We start from the raw sequence: 23282 nt of genomic DNA on the forward strand, positions 1-23282 counted from the left end.
GAGCCTCAAGCCGGTACCTGACTACGCAAGCTTTTCAATACTCCAGTGATAATACCAATCGCCCGAGATTCCTTTCACGGACTCAAAGTTCACTCGCGACGTTCGCTCGACCACGCTCGCAACAGAGCTGCAGGGCATGCGTCTCCTTCCACCTTTTCCTCACGCCTTCCTCCTCTTCCTCTCTCGGTCGTCGTCTTCCGGCTTCCTGTCTCTTTTCCATGGGCGCTTTTAACCTTTTAACCACAATAACCATTTCCCTTAAGCAACAATAATTTTACAATTTTACAATAATTTTACAATAAACAACAATTTAACCTGGCATTGGTTTAGCGGTCAGGGTGCCGGCTTGGGATCCTTGGATCCTGGGTTCGAATCCCGGTCGATCGCTGAATTAACACCAGGGGGGTTGACTCAGCCTGTCATCCTTCCGAGGTCGGCAAATTGAGTACCAGCTTGCTGGGATGAATGATCACGGTGTGTACCCCGATTCAGAATAGGCACACTGTATCCCTGCGCATCGTAAGAGCATGACCAAGTGTTGGCGTCAGGAAGGGCATCCGGCCATAAAAACATTGCCTCAAACAGGGAACCATGATTGTCATGGGGCCCGCAAGGCTAACCCCCGCTCTAGCGGGGAAAAATGGCCTTAAAACGATCATTCATTTATATTCATTCAACAATAACCATAATACTTAGAACCAACAATAATATTAATAACAACAATAATAATAAGTGCCGAAACTGTAACAACCTCAACATGCAACCCCAATGACGGCAATGGTGGGGAAAACCCGCTCGGGTGAGAAAACCTCCGTGGGGAGGGAGGCAAATGAATGTGCTACAACCTTCATTGTGTGACCCTTGGTCCTCCTGTCAAGTTTGGTTGAGATTGGATAAGGAACGACGGAATGTATCGTGGTCAAAAAAATCATCCGACAGACACCAAATTGCGTTTTTTTGTATGACTAGTACACCCGCACACTACGGGAGTGGCAGGAAGGGTCATTCATTTTTGTGGTATATAGATTACAGTCAATCTATGGTCGGGTCTCAAGAACATTGGGTGTGTGTTCATTTACCACGTTTATAGTGGAGAGATCGCCAAGTGGTTTAAGCATTCGAGCAAGCACTCCATTCAAAACCGTTAAGGAACTGCTGGCTTGGCAAGCGTTAGCTAGCAGCTTGGTAAATGAGCACAACCCAGGCTTCCTCCCTTTCAGTTTAATGTTGAACAGCAGGAGCGAGGTTCAAAAGTTAGCAACGAAAAATGCCACGTTAGTGGCAGAAAGGGCCATGCTATTTAACCAACAATTGTTGGGTATATAGAGTACAGTAGATCTTCGCTCAGTTCTGTAAGTAAAACTTACCTCAATACCTCACGGATGTCGGGATTCCTCCAAATTTCCTTATTTAGTGTTATAAACAGCATTAGCGACTGTTTAAAAAGCAAATCATGCGTGTTTGTGGTTTATTATATTTTTAATTTGGTAAGGAAATAGTATGATAAGCTATTTAGAAATGTTTACTCGACGTTTGTTCAAGGAAGAAAAACCCCTTGGGGAGTTGGGATATTATTGGTATTAATATTTTTTTGTGATAACATTAAATAATATTATGCTATTATCATTAGTTTTGTTATTCAAAGCAGCCTTGGAAAAACGCCACGATAAAGCTAACTTAACATCGATATACACCTCAACATGCAACCCCATTGGCGGCTATGGTGTGGAAATCCCCTTCGCAGAGAAGCCCCCTTGGGGAGGGGGGGAAATGGATGCGCTACATCCTTCATTCTGTGACCCTTCATCATCCTGTCACATTTGGTTGAGATTGGATAAGTAATGACGGAATGTATTGCAGTCAAAAAATCAGCAGACAGACAGACACCAAATTGCATATTTTAGTATGAATGCCAGATTTCACTCCAGATTTTGACACTTAATTGGTCCGTACGACTTGCTCTGATCACATCAAATGCGAAATAATATTTTGATAATATAATTTAATTAAATCCGTGAGAGCAGATTGTGTTTCCAAGGCAAGGCACATTTGAATAGGCCAAAATAAAATGGCGGCATAAGAACACAGCAATATGACAGTGGGTGACGAGGATGACACAAAGGTTTTTTTGTTATTTTTTGTGATGAGCACATCCTAAATTAGCTTCAAATGGGTGTTTAACTCAAACACGGTTTTCCTTCATGCACTCCCTTTGAGTTTGATAAGTATGCATGCAAAGGTTGGGGCCGGTAGGTTTCATGGTTGTGGAGTTATGGAGGAGACACACACACACACACACACACACACACACACACACACACACACACACACACACACACACACACACACACACACACACAAACACACACACACACACACAGCCTTTTGTTATTATAGATTACTCTGTTTTCAAGTCCTACTGATCTCCAAGATAAGTTTCTAGAATATGAAATGATAAATGCTTATATTTGTGCTCGACCTATTTAAAGATTTGTTTGACATTTGGATGTAAAGCATTGGGACATGGAGGGATGTAAAGGGAAAGTATAACATTCCAGAACATTCGATTAAGTCTGTGAATCGTTTGTTGTTTAGCTCGCAGTGTATATTTTGTTTCTACCTGACCGCTCTCACCAACCCCATATTGTGATATTTTTTCATATTTACAGGAAAGTGTGGCCTGCAAAAGCCGTGGTACTTTTTGTTTACTTCCGCTCACTGGAGAGGAGTTTTTGGCAAGAAATCCAAACAAAACTGCTACTTTTTGCCTTCTTTCGCTTATAACAATCCAGTCACAGGAGACACTTTGGAGAATGGTAAGTTGTCCTATAGAAGTTGCTTATATGGAATAAAAGATAGTATTATTCAACTATTTTCCATCTCTTATGAATGATTCAGGAGATAACGAACGAGTAATAGGCGTCCACAACCATCCTTGACCTGTTGTGAAATATCGGCGGACGTCCTCACTTTTTCACCTTTATTCGATTTTCAATTTGCTTTCTCCACAACCGCCTGAGCGATTGACACAAAACTATCAATATTGGAGCGCCTACACATGGAGAATTTTTTTCTGCAAGAATTCCCTTGGTTTCCATGACAATGATGTCCTGTACCTCACATTTAATCAGATTTTCGTGAAAATATAATTACCCTGCGCTCGCAAAGCGAAAAGCGGCATTCAGTTGCGTACGTACGTGTGCCGTGTCTGCATTTTAAAAATTCATTTTCTCGGCAACCCATTGGTCAGATTGATATGAAATTTTCACCATCGGAGGGCCTCCTCCAGTAGAATATTTTAAAGATTACTATGACGCCATAGGTCACGTGGTACGGACGCCATCTTGGAAAAACATTACACCTTTATATCTCCCAAACCGCTCAATGGAAAAAATGGAAACAAGGCTCCTTGTCAAGTACTCCCCATGGGGAATAAGATATATTGATGACGATGTCATGGGTGCCTTAATTATGACGTCATAATTCGACAAGTACAACGCTTGATCTGATCAGTATGAAAAAAAAATCCTCTGCAACTGTTAGTCCGATTGGCACCAAATTTTCAGAATATGAGCGGCTCCTCCTGTGGAATTTTTAAAATGATAATTATGACGTCATAGGTCACGTGGTACAGGCACCATCTTGGAACAAGCGAAAAAAAGTTGCATCTCTATATCTCCGAAACCGTTCCATGGAAAATTTTTTAAACATGGCTCATTGGTGCCAGCTAGGGTGCCAGCTTAGGATCCCAGGATCCTGGGTTCGAATCCCGGTCGATCGCTGAATTAACGCCAGAGGGGTTGACTCAGCCTGTCATCCCTTCCGAGGTCGGCTAATTGAGTACCAGTTCACTGGTCGTAAAAAGGCGACAAACAGCGTTGGCGGCAGGAAGGGAATCCGGCCGTAAAACATTGCTTCAAAAAGGGGACCAACAAAAACAACAACAACCATGGTGCCCGAAAAAGGCCAACCCCCGCTTTGCGGGGAAAAATGGCCTCTAAAGGTGTTTTTTTTTTTTTTTTTGTCAAGCCCTCTGCTTTGGGAATAGGTGTTAATGATGACGTCATTGGTGCCATAATTATGACGTCATAATTCGACAGGGACAACGCCTAGTCTAATCAGTTTGAAATTTATTGAGCATGATCGATGCCATAATTATATTAGAGAATATAAATTTATGATGTCATCGCTCACGTGGTCTGGCAGCCATATTGAATCACAAAAAAAAGAAACGTTCAAAAACAGAAGAGTTGGCTCATGCCAAGTTCACTGCGCAGGGTAAGTATTATATGAATACCATCTAGTTGTGTCAGTTATTAATTTGACCACATAAGTATTTCATTTATATGGTAAAATACTTTTCACATTGCCCGTTCGTCACCAATTAAAGCATAAATCTGATACTTTGACAATTATTTAATTCAAGTAGCACTTCAGGGAGAAGACATTTCCGCCAATTTTGGGTGTCGCCATGTGATGTCATGTTGATTTTTGTATGTCACGTTGATTCCCCTGACAAACCTATTCTGGCAGAGGGGACTTTCGGGATCACGGAGTCAATAATTGGACAACCTGGCTCCATGCCAAGGCTTTTGGATAAATTAACATGCCAATTAAAACAAAGGTAAGAAGAGAACATTTGGGATCCATTCGGACGCTCTATCGACAATCTGTCCATATAAACCTGAAGACTTCAAGGAACAAAACATGTCATCATAGACTGTAAACGAGGAAAAAGTCATATAAATATTTTAAGTTTGCCAAACAAGTAAATATAAAAAGAAGGAACTTTGGAAAAGGATATCGGGAAATCTAATACCAGGGCAAACAAACTGTATATCAAAACATGTATGTGAATTGTGTGTATATGTATATGTATGTATATGTATATGTATATATATATATATATATATTTCAATTAGTTGAGTTTTGATGCAAAGTACGATAAGTTTGCATCATTTAATGTGTGACAAAGCAATGGGGAAGTCCCCAGAATTTAATGAAATTGCTTATAACTAGGGCATGCCCGTACTATATCTATATCTAAAATTATATCCCCCCCCTCTATTTACATGAAATGGTTTGGTCCAAAGCGAACGGCTTGCGAGTGGTGACAATCCCCCCCCTCTATTTACATGCAATGGTTTGGTCCAAAGCGAACGGCTTCCGGAGTTTGGTAAAGAAATCGCCATCGCGTGCACAAACGCGCAGGAAAGCGAATGAATCGCAAATTCGTTTTTATTAGTTGTAAAACATAGTTTAACGCCAACATAGTTTGCAAACGTGAAATAAATGAATACGCTCTCAAATGTGCCATCCGAGGCAGAGTGTGCCCGCCACGTTCGGCACACGCGATCGTTCGCTGCTCTCTGATTGGTTGAATCGTTTTTTGGACATAGCTCGGTAAGTAATTGTCCGATTAATATGAAACCTTGAAAAGGCACATCCTCGGGTCCCCAGCAATATACCTGGCAAGTTAAAAGTATATCGGACCCGTGGTTGTCGAGAAACAGCGGTCACAGACAAACAAACGTACAGACAGACAGACAGAGATTACTGGAATTATAGATAGATAAGTAATTGTCCGATTAATATGAAACCTTGAAAAGGCACATCCTCGGGTCCCCAGCAATATACCTGGCAAGTTAAAAGTATATCGGACCCGTGGTTGTCGAGAAACAGCCGTCACAGACAAACAAACGTACAGACAGACAGACAGAGATTACTGGAATTATAGATAGATAATGGTGTCAAACATCTCAAAGATATAAATAATTCTCCCTCTGCAGAAGCTGGCTGCGTGGTTAAAGACTAACCTTTGAACCTCGTTAGAGTACAGAATGTCACTCTGTCTCGTACAAATGCTATTATAGTGTCGGTCCTGTCTGTCTCCATTTATCCCTCCTATTCCTTACTTTCTTTCTAGGTCTCCCCAAAAATCAAGTGCCAATGCATGTTGTTGGTGTTGCCTTGCAAGATGTCGCAAAATATTACAACAAAAGGAACGATGCAGCACTGAAAAATCTAAGTGTGGAATTCTTTGAAAATCAAATCACTTCCCTGATAGGCCACAACGGTGCTGGAAAGAGCACGACCATGTAAGTGGAATTGGCTTTGATTACAATGTGAACAACTGAGGTTCACAGCCTACTCTGGTGTCCCTTATGGCTTCTCCGCATGAATGGTGTTTCGTGACTCTACCTCTCTAAATGGTGTCCATTGTGGCATCACAAGGTCAATTGTATTTTGATCTGAGAATAACTGGTGTAGTTTTTCAAATTGAATGCAAGTTTAATAATATTAATATCAATATTAGCAAAGTTATCGGTATAATTGTTGGTATCGGTAACAGTATTGTCATGTACTCGGTCTTCCTAATGGGCGGTGCCAGACCGCCGGAGATGAACTCTTAAGACACCGAGCAGAGACGTGATCTGCAGCGACTCTGCCATGCCAGGAATTAACGATTATTTCATTTGGCTCTGCTTTGAGTTCAGCTCGTACATTCGGTTACGCTGGAGGGCAATTCCACGGCTTAAATGAATCCCCAGTGGTAATGCTAAAGCAGAACAGGTTTAATGAGTAACAACCAGGATAACCAGGATCAGTGAATCAATGAAAGAACCGCATTTAGAGGCCATGTTTCCCCACAGAGCGAGGTTTGGCCCTTTTTTTTGGGCACCGTGGTCCCCTTTTTGAAGCAATGTTTTACGGCCGGATGCCCTTCCTGCCACCAACCCTGTTAGTCGCCTTTTGCGACACACGGGGAATAACCAGTGAACTGGTGCTCAATTTGCCGACCTCAGAAGGATGCCAGGCTGAGTCAACCCCCCTGGTGTTAATTCACCGATCGAACGGGATTCGAACCCAGGATCCAAGGATCCCAAGCCTGCACCCTAACCGCTAAGCCAACACCAGGCTGTTTGTGCACCAGCACCAGGTGCACCACCAGGATCAGTGAATCAATGCAATTAAGATAAAGAAGAAAACCCAGAATGGCAAGAAGGCCAGTGCCTCTATCTTAGTCGAACTTAACATGCACAGACTTGTTCAAGAACACAGTCAATATTAAAGAATCAGAGAAAAATGAAGGTGAATGTGGAGCAGTGTTTTCAATTTGAAGTGCCTGTGAGGTGCCAATTGGTTTACAAGATGGGACCCTTGGCTCCTGCTGCAGCTGAATGGCTCATGCAGTGACACGCTCGACCTGAGCCGATTGCAAAACTCAGGTCGGCACCGACCTCATCCTCATCCTTTCCTGTTGCTCTGACTGACTCCACTTCCTCTCCGCCTCTGGCTCTCGCTTGCCTCATCTCCGGTGCTGACCCCATCCTTGACTGACTCACCAACTGCGAGTCACTGACAAACTCTCACCTGACCGACTCACTCTCCACGGCTGGCTTATATAGCCACTGACGAGCATCCCCCGCTGTGATGTGTCCCTCCCCCGGTCACAATTACTGGTCAATGATATTGGGTGGGGAAAGAAAGCTGACAGAGTTGACTGGGGGCTGGTGGGGAAAGAAAGAAAAGACATGAACATTTTTTATTTTTTTCAAGTGAGTTTAAATAATGTTGTCACCTGAACATCCCTTCAAAAAGATTGAGTATCCTTAATAGAAGCACCTGCTGAAGCCACAAACCAGTTTTATTCTAATCTGACCAGGTACCCTGGCTTTTGATACCTGTGCATATTTTTCTCGTCTTAAAAAATAAGTTGCAGTTACAAAAACACAAAATGATCTGCTGCAAGACAACGCAATCATCCATTTCTGATTGTCAAATCCCAGTGACAATGACAATTCAGTCGCTTGCGTTTTAAACATACACCTCAAGTGCTGCGCTTGCTTTGAAGATTTAAATGCTGGGAATTTTGGAAATTTAATACTTACTTTCATTAATTTTTTTTCATTATTTTCCCCCCTCCTCACTCCTCACCTGACACAGAGCACTTCTGACAGGCCTGTATGAGCCCAGCTCAGGCTACGTGTTTGTGAAAAATCAATCGGAGAATGGCCACGAAGATTCAAAATCCACCCTGGGAGTTTGCCTCCAGCAAGATATTCTCTTTCCAAGCCTCACCGTCAGGGATCATCTTGTGCTATACAGACATCTCAAAGCACCATTTTCCTCCAAGAAGGAAAAAGAGAATGAGGTTAATGAGTAAGTCCAACTTTTTAATGAGCAATTGCTTTTGAGAAAGTTTGTAAGTCTGAAAAATGGCATTTTCTAAAATTACAACAGAAGTTTCGGTAAAACATTCCCACTCAGAGCTGAACGGATTTTCAGTTGGGAAATCAATAATCAATATCAATAATCAATAATGGAAATCAATCAATAATCAAAGGAAATCAATAATCAATAATCAATCAATAATCAATCAATCAATAATCAATCAAATCAATAATCAAAGGAAATCAATCAATAATCAAAGGAAATCAATAATCAATGCTCACCTTCACTCCTTCATTCCTCTTTTCTCTCGCCTCTGGAACAAACTCCCTCACTCTCTTCAATCCCACTCCTCCCTCCAGGTCTTTAAAACAGCTGTTCACCACCATCTCTTATCTTCCCCCATCCAAAACCTTGATCTTTTATATCCCCGATAATTTCACCCCAATTCCACTTTTTGAAATACCAACTTCTGTCCTGGAAGTCCTTGGTGTCCTTGTGTTTTATACTTCTCCCACCCCCCCCCCCCCCCCTTCCCACGCCTCCTGTCCCCAAGCCCTCTCCCTCCCACACATCTCCCTGCTCTTAAATGTTGTGTGCTCTCAAGTGTTTGTGTGCTTCCCCTTCTCTTGTCTTCCGCTCCCTCTTTTTATATATTTTGTTTGTCTGGTTGATTTGTTTGTGAAGTAAATGTCAGCTCTTTCACGAGCCTCGATTCAATATACAAAAAAAATAAAGGGCAGTCAATAATTAATGGAGTCAAAAACAACACATTTTCCACCTCATTCAAGGAAATTCATTGTTTCTTTGACCTTTTTTTTTTTTTTTTTTTTTTTTCTTTTTCTTTTTTTTTTTGTATACAAGATCGAGGCTCGTGAAAGAGCGAACATTTATCACACAGAAAGACAAACAGACACATAAAACAAATAACATCGGGAGCGGTAGACAAGATGGGGAGAGAGGGGGAAGGACACAAACACAACATTTGAGAGCAGGGACCGAGAGACATGGAGACATCGAGAGATCTGTGGGAGGGAGAGGGCTTTGGGGGGGGAGGCATGTGAAGGGGGGGGAGGCAATGTTTGTCCGTTTGTTTGTTACTTTATTCCTTTGCACACTACTTCATTATGAAACTTGAATGGCACTCAGTAGAGTGCATACCTCCACCAGGCTGAACATTTATGTTTTATATCCCACTGATAGGCTAGGTCTGCATCTTCACCAAAATCGAATCAATTCGTCATTCTCACACGTCATTGTCACACCACGAAGTTTCGTCCAAATCCATCCACAACTTTTTAAGATATCATGCTCACAGACAAGTAGACAGATAGACAAGAAAGCATCGTCTATCATTATCTCCACCACCAAAGGTGGATGGAGGTTATGTTTTCGTCCCTGTCTGTCCGTTTGTCCGTTTGTTTGTTACTTGCAAAATCGAAGATTCTTCAAGTATATTGGTCGGTTGCGTTTGCTATTCTGTCTGTTTGTCTGTCTGTCTGTTTGTCTGTCTGTCTGTTTGTCACCGGCCTACAGGTCACAATTCTAAACCGATCGTCATGAAACTTCACCTTGTTATATAGGTCGTCACAATTGAGAAGCCTATTGATTTTGAGGTCAAAGGTCATCTGGAGGTCACATTTCTAAAATCGCCATTTTAAATCCGATTGACTTGAAAATTGAACAGCATTTGTATATTGAGTCACTAAAGTGGAAAACCAACTATTTTTGAGGTCAAAAGGTCAAAGGTCAACTCAGTCAAACTTCCAAAATCATCAACTTTCATATGCAAACCGTTAATTTTCATCCGATTGACTTAAAATCTCTGAAAAAGACTTAAAATTAGACTTAAAATCGAAAACGCTCCTGACAAAGTGGAGAAGTTTTTGTCAAACCTCAACTCTGATTCTGCAACTGTACCAGACTGCATCAGCCCACAGGTCCTAAAATCCTGCTCTGCTGCTCTATCTCACCCTCTCTCTGTTCTTTTCACCCTCTCTTTTGTTCAAAGTCATCTGCCAGCATCTTGGAAATCAGCAAACATTACCACTTTACACAAAAAATGTGCAAAAACAGATCCTTGCAACTACAGACCAATCAGCCTGCTTCCAATTATCAGCAAAGTCATGGAATCCATCATTGCTTCGGATATCAAATCCTTCCTCTTCTCCAATGGCTTGATCTCTGATCATCAATTTGGATTCAGACCAGGTCATTCTACTCTGGACATGTTGCTTCTGCTGTCTCAGCAATGGATGGAGGTCCTCAATGCCAAACAGGAAATCAGAGCTGTCTCACTTGACATATCACGTGCCTTCGATACGGTTTGGCACCCAGCTCTGCTCACCAAACTCTCCTCCAATGGTATCCATTGAAATCTCCACTCATGGCTTGCGGACTTCCTCTCTGGTCATAGGCAACATGTGGCCCTGAATGGATTTCTCTCATCTCCCCTTCCTTTTCTGGCTGGAGTTCCCCAAGGTAGTGTTCTGGGCCCTGTGCTATTTCTGGTCTTCATCAATGATCTCTCCGACTCTCTGGAAAATCCTCTCTATCTCTTTGCTGATGACTCCACTGTCTGCCGCTCCATTCATCATCCGTCAGATCGGCAGTCTGCAGCCTCCTCACTCTCTGCAGACCTGGACAAAATCACAGACTGGTCAAACAAGTGGAACATGTCTTTCAATCCTGAAAAATCTCACACTCTTACAATGTCTCTCCGAAAAGACCGACTGGACAACCCTCCCATCTACTTTCTCAACAATCCTCTCCAAGAAGTTCTGTCGCTCAAGCTTTTGGGTCTCACTATCTGCCATGATCTTTCTTGGGAAAACCACATTTCCAAGCTGGCCTCCAAAGCCAGTCGCCGACTGGGCATCCTCCGTCGTGCGAAGTCCTTCCTTGGCGTTCCTGAGCTCCTCACCACATACAAGGCTTTCATCCGCAGCTCAATGGAATACTGTTCCCCCCTCTGGGCTGGTGCTCCTGCCTCACACCTAGCTCGGCTTCACGCTGTTGACGCCAAAGCTTTCAGAATCATTGGAATCCCCTGCGATTAAGTTAACTCCGAGGGCCTTTCACTTACTCACCGTAAGCAGGTTGGGTGGTCTTTCTGTCTTCTACCGACTCCTCTCCGGCCTTGCTCCTCCAGCTCTCTCTGGGCTCTGTCCCCCAAATATTCCTACAGGTCGCACAAGATCTGCCTGCAACCCTCTTATGGTTAAACTGCCAAAATATAGGCTCTCTGCTCACGTTCACTCCTTCATTCCCCTTTTCTCCCACCTCTGGAATAAACTCCCCCACTCCCTTCAATCCCACACCTCCCTCCAGGTCTTTAAAACAGCTGTTCACCACCATCTCTTATCTTCCCCCATCCAAAACCTTGATCTTTTCTGCCCCCGCTAATTCACCCCAGATACACTTCTTTTTTTTTTGGGGAAATTTCAACTTCTTTCCTGGAAGTCCTTGCAGTGTTCATATGTTTTATACCTCTCTCACCTCCCCCCAAGCCCTCCCCCTCCCACATTTCTCCCGATGTCCCTGCTCTCAAATGTTGTGTTTGTGTCCTTCCCCCTCTCTCCCCATCTTGTCTACCGCTCCCCTTATTTTTTGTGTTTCATGTGTCGGTTTGACTTTTTTGTGTGATTAATGTTAGCTCTTTCACGAGCCTCGATCTTGTATACAAAAAAAAAATTAAAAAAAATAGAACAGCATTTGCATAGTGCCTCATTCAATATGGAAACCAACTATTATTGAAGCCAAAAGGTCAAAGGTCAACTCATGTCAAACTTCCAAAATCATCAATTTTCATCTGCAAATTGTCAATTTTTGGGAAATTGACTTGGAAAATTGAATAGCATTTGTATATTGCCTCACTGAATTGGGAAACTATTTTTGAGGTCTAAGGGTCAAAGGTCAACTCAAGGTCACACTTCCAAAATCATCAATTTTTATCTGATAAACCGTTAATTTTCATCCGATTGACTTGAAAATAGAACAGCATTTGCATAGTGCCTAATTCAATATGTAAACCAACTATTTTTGAAGTCAAAAGGTCAAGGTCAACTCAGGTCAAACTTCCAAAATCTTCAATTTCAATCTGCAAATCGTCAATTTTCGGGAAATTGACTTGAAAATTGAACAGCATTTGCGTATTGCCTCACTGAATTAGGAAACAAAATATTTTTGAGGTCAAAGGGTCAAAGGTCAACCCAAGACCAAACTTCCAAAATCATCAATTTTCATCTGAAAAATTGTCACTTTTCATCGAATTAACCTGAGCTTTGATCGAGATTGTTAATTTTGATCTTGATGAAATGGACAATTTGCTGGATAAACTGCCACCTATTGTGATGGGGGGGGGGGGGGGGGGGGGAGCGATTTTGCAAATATCGTGCTCGGCATAAAGTCTTCTTGTTTCTTTGTTTGTGAACAAGATATCTTAAAAGGTTGTGGATGGATTTGGACGAAATTTGGCAGAGAGGTTGTGTGTGTCACAAGGAAGAATCGATTCGATTTTGGTGAAGATCTGAATATGGCTTCGGATATGAGAATTATTTAATTTTTAAGTGATTCTTCACCATTGAGTGATACGGGTGAAACCAACATATAACAGGATATCTCAAAAAGTGATGGACGGATTTGGACGAAACTTGGTGGACAGGTTGTGTGTGTGACAAAGAAGAATCGATTCAATTTTGGTGAAGATCCGGATCCAGCTAGTAGAATCTTTTAAGTGATTCTTCACCATTGAGTGATATGGGCCAACCAGACAGAGGTATGTTCTCTACTGAGAGCCGTTCTTGTTTCCTTTATATTTTTTTATGAACACTAGTAGAAAAGCTCGTCAAAAATGATGGGTTGGAAACGTTTATTTGACTGTACAGCGTCGTGAGTGTGCCAAAGTTTGAAGCCTCAGCCTTACGAATTTTGGGTCCTCTGGGTCTTTTGGGTCTACAGGATATTTTGGGTTTTCGGGGCCCTTGGGATATTTTGGGTCTTTGGGGTATTTGAGGGTCTTTTTGGTCTTTTGGGTCTTCTGGATCTTCTGGATATTCAGGGTCTTTTCGGTCATCGGGGTCTTTTGGCTGCTAAGCTTATTTGGGGTCCTCAATGTATTTTACGTCCTTGGGGTCTTTTGCATCTTCGGGTCCTTGGCATCTTTTGGGTCCTTGGGGTATTTTGGGCCATCGGGATATTTTCGGCCTTCAGTGTTTTGGGTTATTTAAGGGTCTTTTGGGTCTTCGAGGTCTTTGGGGTCCATTGGGTCTTTTGGGTCCTTGGGGTCTTTTGGGTCCTCAGGGTCGTTTGGGTCCACGGGGTCGTTTGGGTCCTCAATGTCGTTTGGGTCCTTGGGGTCATTTGGTTCCTTGGGGTCTTTTCGGTATTTTGGGTCCTATGGGTCTTGGGGGTCATTTGGGTCCTCCATGGGGTTGGGGGGGGGGGGGAGTCTTTTGTTTCCTCTGGGTACTTTGGGTCAAGTATTCCAGATTACAATTGTGGGTGGTGTCGTGTCAGCTGTCCAACCAATGTGTGAAGAGCGGACATACATACATACAAACATAAACATACATAAATACGTACATACTGTACACGATAATGGAAGTCACATGAACAGGATTCGGTTGGTTTCTGTTGGGTTATCATGTCCTGTGGCGAGCATGAGAAGCGCAGCGAGGCCAGCCGCAGTTGCACACGGTCTCCCGCACGTGTCGCACTGGAATCTGGTTGACGCTGCTTGGTCCGGATTCTTTCTCCTCAAGTGGGCCTGGTGGATACGTACATACATACATATAGATAGATTTCACCAGACATAGAAGTCCCTTTGAATGAAATTTGTTTAATCATCATGTTTATCAATGGTTTTGTTTCGATCAACCCTTATAGCAATAGTTTTTGTCAAATGTTCCTTATCAAAATCATTTCTGGATGACTTCTGCCTATTTCACTTGAACGTCCTATTTACCAAAGGTTTCTGAAAAACGTGGGCCTACAAGAACATGAGAACAAATTGGCAGGCAAACTTTCGGGTGGCATGAAGCGCAAGCTCTCCATCAGTATTGCCTTCATCGGAGGATCATCACTGGTTATTCTAGACGAGCCTACAAGTGGTATAGACCCATGCTCCAGACGTGGAATTTGGGATGTCATTTTGAACCACCGGGTTGGTAAGAAACATTTGCCCCAGCATTTCAGCCCCACTTTACAAGTTTTTGAAATGAAACTTTGTCTTCACAAAACTTTGTCTCGTGTAATTCTTCAGGCCGGACGATTATTTTATCTACGCATCACCTGGATGAGGCAGAGGTCTTGAGCGATCGTATCGCTGTGTTGAAACAGGGGTGCCTCACGTGCTGTGGAACTCTCCTCGAGCTGAAGGAAAACTATGGCCAGGGCAGCATGCTGAGCTTAGCAAAGCAGGTTGGTACTGGAGAGAGAGTTGGAGTGTCCATTACGATGTTAGTTGTTGTTGTATCGCCCCGGAAAGTTCTTCCGAACAAGCCTGTGGCATGGATGAGGCCTATCAAACTTGCAGGAGCAACCCAGGGACCACGTCCCCGTCCCCCCCTACCCGCATCCAGGAGAGTGTACCCCCGCTTTCACGTAGTTAGAGCCACAACAGAGTTAGAGAGAAAAGAGACAAGAGGGAAAAGGCCGATCCATGGGGACCGATGGGCACTCTGACTACGACCGCACTACCTTGACGAATTCAGGCAGTAGAGAAGAATGGGGGAAGATTGGGTCCCCAACTTGCATTGGGGGGGACGGGTGGATACAACCACCGTGAAGAAGCATCCCCAATAGTTGTGAGATGTTAGTTGTCTTAATATGCGTTCAACCTGGCCTACTCATGTGCTTCACTTGCTTCATTGATTTGCTGCTTTTTCTGGCCTTTCGTTTCACACTATCTGGCCAAGGGTAAATCCTTTTGAGTTGTTTCTTCATCCTTTTCTTTCCAGGCAGCCCTGTCTTGCGACACAGAGAGTGTGACCAACCTGATTTGCACTCATATTCCTGCGGCACAGCTGTTGGAGGATTCCAAATCTCAAATGATGTATGCTCTCCCTGCATACTTCCTCACTGAGCCGAGATGTGGACAAGCTCTCTTCCAAGACTTGCAAAACAAGCTTCAGGACCTGGGCCTGGTTTCGTTTTCGATTACCAATACCACGTTGGAAGACGTGAGTATAATGGAAACAACATGATTGTGATTTAAATGTTTGTTTAGCCAACTATAGATGAGGGAGGGGTACATGGTTTAAAAATACTTGTCTTTATAGGTGTTTATGAGAATGGTTGATAATGAAGAGGAAGAAAACTATGTCAACGATACTGAGAAACCCCACAGTAAGTTTGTATGGAACACTTAACTGCATTGATCATTCTGAATACTGGTACGGAACAAAGTTTGTGTGTCGCATCCATGGGGAGGGGTGGAAAATGCTTTAAGGATATAGATGACATCGATGAATATCATCTGTAGGCCGGAGAAGGATTTTATAAGATTTGTGCCGCATACGCAACAAGATTTGTACCGCAAAGCCTGGTGTTGGCTTAGCGGTTAGGGTGCCGGCTTGGGATCCTAGGATCCTGAGTTTTAATCCCGGTCGATCGCTGAATTAACGTCAGGGGGGTTGACTCAGCCTGTCATCCTTCCGAGGTCGGCAAATTGAGTACCAGCTTGCTGGGATGAATGATCACGGTGTGTACCTCGGTTTAGAATAGGTACACCATATCCCTGCATGTCGTAAGAGGCGACTCAAAGGGTTGGCGTCAGGAAGGGCATCCGGCCATAAAACATTACCTCAAAAAGGGAGCCATGACAATTTGGAGAAGATTGTCATGGGGACCGCAAGGCTAACCCCCGCTCTTGCAGGGAAAATGGCCTTAAAATGCCTGTTGTTGTGTTGTATGGGCAGGGTACAGCCCGAAGTACCCCGTGGGGGTCCTCACTCCCTCTCGTCAAAAATCAAGGTGGGGAACCCGATCGAAGCAAGGGTGGAAATCACTCCATTTATGATGACGAAACGTCTGATGCTCCACGTGGAGATCGGTTTCTGAGGTTTGGGACATGGAATGTAGAGATAATGACAGGGAGATCAGGAGAAGTGGTGGAAGTATTGGTCAGAAGAAGAGTGGACATATGGTGTGTGCAGGAGACGAGATGGAAGGGAAGTGGTGTGAGAATGGTGAAGGGTAGGCTGGGACAGAAATACAAGTTTGTGTGGCAAGGGTACCCGGAGGGCGTGAATGGATTTGGTGTCCTGTTTTCTGAGGAGTTTGAAGACAGTGTGGTGAGTGTGACTGGAGTGAGTGAAAGGTTGATGATGGTGAAAATGATGATTGGAAAGCTGTTGGTGAACGTCATCTCGTGATATGCTCCGCAGTTGTTGTGCTAGGAGGAGACCTAAATAGACATGTGGGAAGGAGTATGGACGGTTTTGAGGGAGTTCACGGTGTGAGGAATGGAGAAGGTGAAAGGATTTTGGAGTTTGCTGATGGAGCTGATTTGTTGATTTGTAATACTCAGTTCCAGAAATCGGATAATAAGCTTGTTACATACACGTTAGGTGGGTCGACGACAACCGTTGACTACGTGATGGTGCGCAGGCGAGATAGGGGGCACCACCGGGACACAAAGGTGATCCCGGGGGAGGAGTCTGTTTCACAGCACCACTTGGTTGTCTGCGACATAAGGGTGAAAGATGCGAGGAGACCTCGGCGGGTGAAGTACCAACCAAGAATGAAGGTGTGGAGGTTGAAGGAGGTGACAGTGAGGGAGGCATAAAAAGAGAGGCTGAGTATGGTAGAGGATGATGTGGTTGAGATTGAAAGTGGTTGGATGTCAATGAAATATAGTCTGTTGGGAGCCATTGGTGAGGTACGTGGATGGACTAAAGGACCACCGAGGCATTCGGAAACATGGTGGTGGGATGATGAAGTTGGAAATAGGATTGATGAGAAGAGGAAGAAGTTCAATGAATGGCAGAAGGCGAAGGGTACAGGGGCAGAAGAGGCAGAACATGAAAGTTATAAGGCAGCCAAGAAGGCTGCAAAGAAAGAGGGAGCAAAGGCACAGGAGGCATGTAGGAAATTGTTCGGAGAACGCTTGGATTCGGAAGAGGGCCAGAGAGCAGGATTCAGGATTGCAAAGCAGATAGTGAAAGAGAGGTGTGATGTGATGGGGGTGAGTTGCTTGAAGGATGAAGTGGGACAAATCTTTGTGGACCCAGATGGAAATAAAGGAAGATGGAAGAGATATATGGAAATGCTGTTGAATGCAGAGAATGAATGGGATGGCAACATCGAGAGTAACCCAGTTTTAGGACCGGCAGAGAAGATAACTGAGAAGGACGTTGAGGAAGCGATAAAAGCAACGAAGAGTAGAAAAGCAGGAGGGCCGATGGGAGTTGTGGGAGATATGTTGAAGGCAGCGGGAAGTTGGGACAAAGGATAAATCACCAAGGGTAAGACGTACAAGGGATAATTTATCCATATTCCGTAACCTGGTTAACATGCCCCGCCCCCTCGTGACAGGGACAGATATACAACTTATCCGACATCCAGGCTAAGCAGGTACTTATTACATGGTGGTTTCTACACGACAATCGTAGCAGGCTACCTATACAAATATACCTGGTGTAAAGTCGTCACTACCCAACCGACATAACAATATATATATATATATAACAATATATATATATATATAACAATATATAACAATATATATATATATATATATATATATATATATATATAACAATATATAACAATATATATATATATACAGTCATCCCTCGCTATATCGCGCTTCACTTTTCGCGGCTTCAGTACATCGCGGGTTTTTCTCGCTAGTATATGTAAAATTATATATCGGATTTTTCATTACATCGCGGGATTCTGCGGCCTATAGGTATTTTTTTTTTTTTTATTTGAATTATTTTTGTGGTAAAATAAGCATTTTCTAGCCTAAAAAATTAATAATAATAAAAATAAAAATATAACACATTAATTAAAACCTATATTAAAAGAATATTACAGTAAATCGAAATAAAATACGCATTATAAATGAGTAGACAAAGAATCACGCGTATTTTTCTAATACGTAAGGATGGGTCTCAAAAGTGTGTTTAAGAGTGTAGAAAGGGTTTATAAGAGCGTGGGAAAGGTTTATAAGAGTATGGGGAGGGTTTTTAAAGGCTTAAAATATATATAAATAATAAAATAAATATATGGTTTCTACTTCGCGGATTTTCACCTATCACGGGGGGTTCTGGAACGTAACCCCCGCGATAAACGAGGGATGACTGTATATATATAACAATATATATATATATATATATTAATTTATTTATTTGGTTATATATATATATATGTGTATATATATATATATATATATATATATATATATATATATATATATATATGTATATGTATATATATATATATATATATATATATATATATATATATATATATATATATACAGACTTGGCATTTAATATGGAATATTTTTTTTGTGGGGGTGAACTTACTTTTCAAGATGACTTAGAACCAAAAGTTCATTGGAATTATATTGAAATTATTCTAGATTTTGTTAATGTGACCTTTAAAAGAAACAAAAACCACATTTGACATTTAGAAGCAAATAAATTGATCTTTGAAAGTGATGTAAACTGATATCGAACTCAATTCACGGACAGTACTGTGTTAAACTTCTGTACGTTTTCCAGAAGTATCTCTTTATTTTTCACATAAGCCAAAAAAAAATTCAACAAAAACAAAAGTTAAATTATGACTGGGATTATGGACAGTAAAATTACAGTTCAGTACTTCGTGTAACCCCCACGAGCATTCAGGAGAGCACGTACACGTCGAGGCATGCTGTTCACGAGATTTGCCAAGGTTTGGACAGGAATCGCTTGCCATGCAGTGACAATTGCCTGCTGCAATTCATGCACAGAGGTCGGCTGCTGGTCCAAGTTGTCGATTTGACGCGTTAATTCTGCCCACACGTTCTCTATCGGATTCATATCCGGGGACATGGCAGGCCACACCATATGCTCTAAACCATGGTCAGCAAGAAAGTGTTGGATCATGCGAGCACGATGAGGTCGTGCATTGTCATCTTGGAAGACAAAGTTTCCTCGAAAGGCTGCATGAGCAAATGGAAGCAATGTTTCTTCCAGAATGACCCTGTACTTGAACTGGTTCAGGTTTCCATTCAGAACAACCAGGTCAGTTTTGCCCCCTGCATGAAAAGCAGCCCAAACCGTCACCCCACCACCTCCAGCTTGGACTCTTGGCACTATACAATCTTCGTTGTGGGCTTCATGCACTTGTCTGCGCACTCGGACGCGGCCATCTTGACGATAGACCAGAAATTTAGACTCGTCACTGAAGGTCACGTGATTCCAGTGTCCTGGCTGCCATTGACGGTGCTCTCTGGCCCACTGCAATCGGCGCTGGCTGTGTTGTCTGGTCAGGCGTGGCTTTCTCAGGGGACGCCTGGCACGATAGCCTGCTTGAACCAGTCGTTGGTTGACTAGTCTTCTGGATACAGTCACATTTGTCAGTTGCTGCCACTCAGCCCGAAGCCGATTAGCTGACTTGGTATGGCCATTACAGACTAACCGGTGCAGCTGGCGATCATCTCTCCTTGTGGTTCTGCGTGGACCTGCTGGCCTCGGTATTGGAGTAGAGACACCCCTCTGAGCATTTCGTTTCAGGATCTTTGACACCTGACCTTGAGACCTTGAGTGATGCCATACTGCCGAGCAATAGCATGCTGTTTCATGCCAGAATTTCGTAAAGCCACCACTCCATGACAAACAGCATTGTCAAGTTGACGGACCATCTCCAGAGGAAGCGGCAATAACTTTTGTAGACGTGCAGCAGTTGTTTTCCACTAATACAGAACGCAACAACCGTTATATACCCGATTGTGAAGCCAAACGTCAAATGTACCTGTCCTGTGATATAATCCTGTTATTGACTTCTTGCTGCGAAAGACAATCAGTGACATGGTTCTTTCAACAAAGACATCACCGAAGGGTAAAAGAAACGCACCAGATTGATATACTGAGTTCAGAAAGTAAACCCAAGTCAAGAAAAAAAAAGATTCCATATTAAATGCCAAGTCTGTATAACAATATGATATATATATATACAGTCACATGAAAAAGTAAATACACCCCATGTAAACTTTTGACTTTTTCAACATATTTCAACATACATCTATTTGATCTTCATTTCAACAATATTGATAGATAAAGGTGATATAATATAACAAATATCATGAAACATTTACATTTTGTTGTCCATTGTATAATTTAAATAAACATAAATGCAAATTTTGCATGTGGAAAAAGGAAATACCCCCGATGAAATGTTTTTAAAAATCTTTTTAACACATGTGGACATATCAATATTTGATCTTCATTTATACAGTATCTATGGATAAGGTGATCTAATTGAACAAAAAACAATGAGAATTGACTTTGCAATAATTTACTCAACAACAAATTAAGATGTTTGAGGGGTTTCTTGCATGCACAGCACGTTTCAAATCTCCCCACAACATTTTGATGGGATTTAGATCCGGGCTTTGACTTGGCCATTCCAGAACCCTCCATTTCTTTCTTTTCAGCCATTCCTTGGTGGATTTACTGGTATGTTTAGGGTCAATGTCATGTTGCAAGGTGCACCTTTGGTTGAGCTTCAACTTTCCAACAGATAGCCTCACATTATCCTCAAGCACCCTCTGGTACAATGAAGAATTCATAGTGGATTCTATAATGGTGAGCTGCCCAGGCCCTGATGCAGCAAAGCTGCCCCAAGCCATAATATTTCCACCATGATGCTTTACAGTTGGTATCAGGTTCTTGTTGTCAAATGCTGTCTTTGGTTTTCGCCAAACATGTCTTCTGGTACTGTGGCCAAATAGCTCTACCTTTGACTCATCTGTCCAGAGCACATTGTTCCAGAAGTGCTGGTCTTTGCCGAGGTGTTCATTGGCAAACTTTAGTCTGGCCCTGATGTTCTTTCTGGACAGCAAAGGTTTCCTCCTGGCACACCTCCCATGTAGATCAAATTTGTGCAGCCTCTTTCTAATGGTAGACTCGTGCACTTTGACATTAACAGTGGCAAGAGATACCTGTAGGTCCCGTGATGACATTCTAGGGTTCTTAGAGACTTCTTTCAGCATCTTGCGGTCTGCTCTCGGGCTGAACTTGCTGGGGCAGCCTGGCCTGAACAAGTTGGCAGTTTTTGGAATCTTCTCCACTTGCAGATGATCTTCCGGACAGTCGAATGATTCATTTCAAATTGTTTGGAGATCTTTTTAAATCCCTTCCCAGACTCGTCGGCACCTATAACCTTCTTTCTGAAGGCCTCAGAGAGCTCTTTTGATCTAGGCATGGTGACGCCACACACTTCAACAACAAAGAGCAAACCAAACTAAATGTCTGAGGTTTAAATAAGACATGTTCCTCCAAGATCCTTTCTACCGATGTTCTAATCATTTGCACCTGAGCTGGTGCACCTGATTCTAATTTTAGGTATTTGAAGTAGTGATAACTGTGGGGGTGTACTTACTTTTTCCACATGCGAAATTTGCATTTATGTGTATTTAAATTATACAATGGACTACAAAATGTAAATGTTTCATGATATTTGTTATATTATATCACCTTTATCTATCAATATTGGTGAAATGAAGATCAAATAGCTGTATGTTGAAATATTTTGAAAAAGTCAAAACTTTACATGGGGTGTACTTACTTTTTCACGTGACTGTATATATATGTATATATATATGTATATATATATATATATATATATATATATATATATATATATATATATATATATATATATATATATATATATATATAATATATATATATATATATATATATATATATACATACATATATATCTCAAATATAACCTCTTTGGCCGTAACAATAGACCATCACACATTTTGTATCTAATACGAAATTATTTTGTGTCATCTTTGCAGTTAATGGCATTGCAAACTATGAGGAAACTTCCAGGGAAACCAATGTGGATGGCACCAAGCACTCTTCATGTATGACATTGGAATGCAACGAAGTCACGGCTCCCCCAGAACAGGCAATGGAACGGCTGACAGGCCTGTCGCGAATGGCGCAGCAGGTGGCTGGCCTGTTCCTCCTCCGCCTACACAGATGGCGTCGGGACTGGAAGGGAGCATTCATGACCCTGTTTCTCCCTGTGCTGCTGGTCATTATTGCTATGGCCTTTGTGACAATTCAGCCAGGGATTCGTAACTACCCAAGTCTACGTCTCACACCTGATCTCTACTCTGGTTACACCTTCTTCAGGTTTGAACGTCATATGGTATTCTCTGTAGGGCAGGCTGAACCACACATCATCTTGCATCATCTATCAATTTCATGTCACTCTCTTTAACCATTGTTAATTCATCATGTTATACCATTTAACTACTATTGTATTGGCTGGCAGGATGGCCTGGAGGTATATATATATATATACAGTCACGTGAAAAAGTAAGTACACCCCATGTAAAGTTTTGACTTTTTCAACATATTTCAACATGCAGCTATTTTATCTTCATTTCAACAATATTGATAGATAAAGGTGATATAATATAACAAATATCATGAAACATTTACATTTTGTAGTCCATTGTATAATTTAAATACACATAAATGCAAATTTCGCATGTGGAAAAAATAAGTACACTCCTACATATATCACTCCTTCAAATACCTAAAATTAGAATCAGGTGCAGCAGCTCAGGTGCAAATGATTACAACATCGTTAGAGAGGATCTTGGAGGAACCTGTCTTATTTAAACCTCAGACATTTAGTTTGGTTTGCTCTTTGTTGTTGAAGTGTGCGGCATCACCATGCCTAGATCAAAAGAGCTCTCTGATGCCTTCAGAAAGAAGGTTATAGATGCCTACGAGTCTGGGAATGGATTTAAAAAGATCTCCAAACAATTTGAAATCAATCAGTCGACTGTCCAGAAGATCATCTACAAGTGGAGAAGATTCCAAACAACTGCCGACTTGTTCAGGCCAGGCTGACCCAGCAAGTTCAGC

The 23282-nt window shown here is 42.2% G+C and overlaps 1 protein-coding gene across 2 annotated transcripts in view; it reads left to right on the top strand.

Annotated features, from left to right (window-relative positions):
• Window positions 1-23282, top strand: part of LOC137428976 (glucosylceramide transporter ABCA12) — a 182589-nt gene that overhangs the window by 92875 nt on the left and 66432 nt on the right. For both annotated transcript variants that reach the window (XM_078780893.1, XM_068118914.2), the window contains exons 22-29: window positions 2670-2816; window positions 5927-6098; window positions 7948-8163; window positions 14143-14339; window positions 14435-14592; window positions 15132-15353; window positions 15453-15519; window positions 22196-22538. In XM_078780893.1, coding sequence (XP_078637019.1) covers window positions 2670-2816; window positions 5927-6098; window positions 7948-8163; window positions 14143-14339; window positions 14435-14592; window positions 15132-15353; window positions 15453-15519; window positions 22196-22538 — 1522 coding nt within the window. The remainder of the gene's footprint in view (window positions 1-2669; window positions 2817-5926; window positions 6099-7947; window positions 8164-14142; window positions 14340-14434; window positions 14593-15131; window positions 15354-15452; window positions 15520-22195; window positions 22539-23282) is intronic.

This window comes from Myxine glutinosa, chromosome 6, assembly GCF_964187855.1.
Source record: "Myxine glutinosa chromosome 6, kmMyxGlut1.1, whole genome shotgun sequence".
Lineage (NCBI taxonomy): Eukaryota > Metazoa > Chordata > Myxini > Myxiniformes > Myxinidae > Myxine > Myxine glutinosa.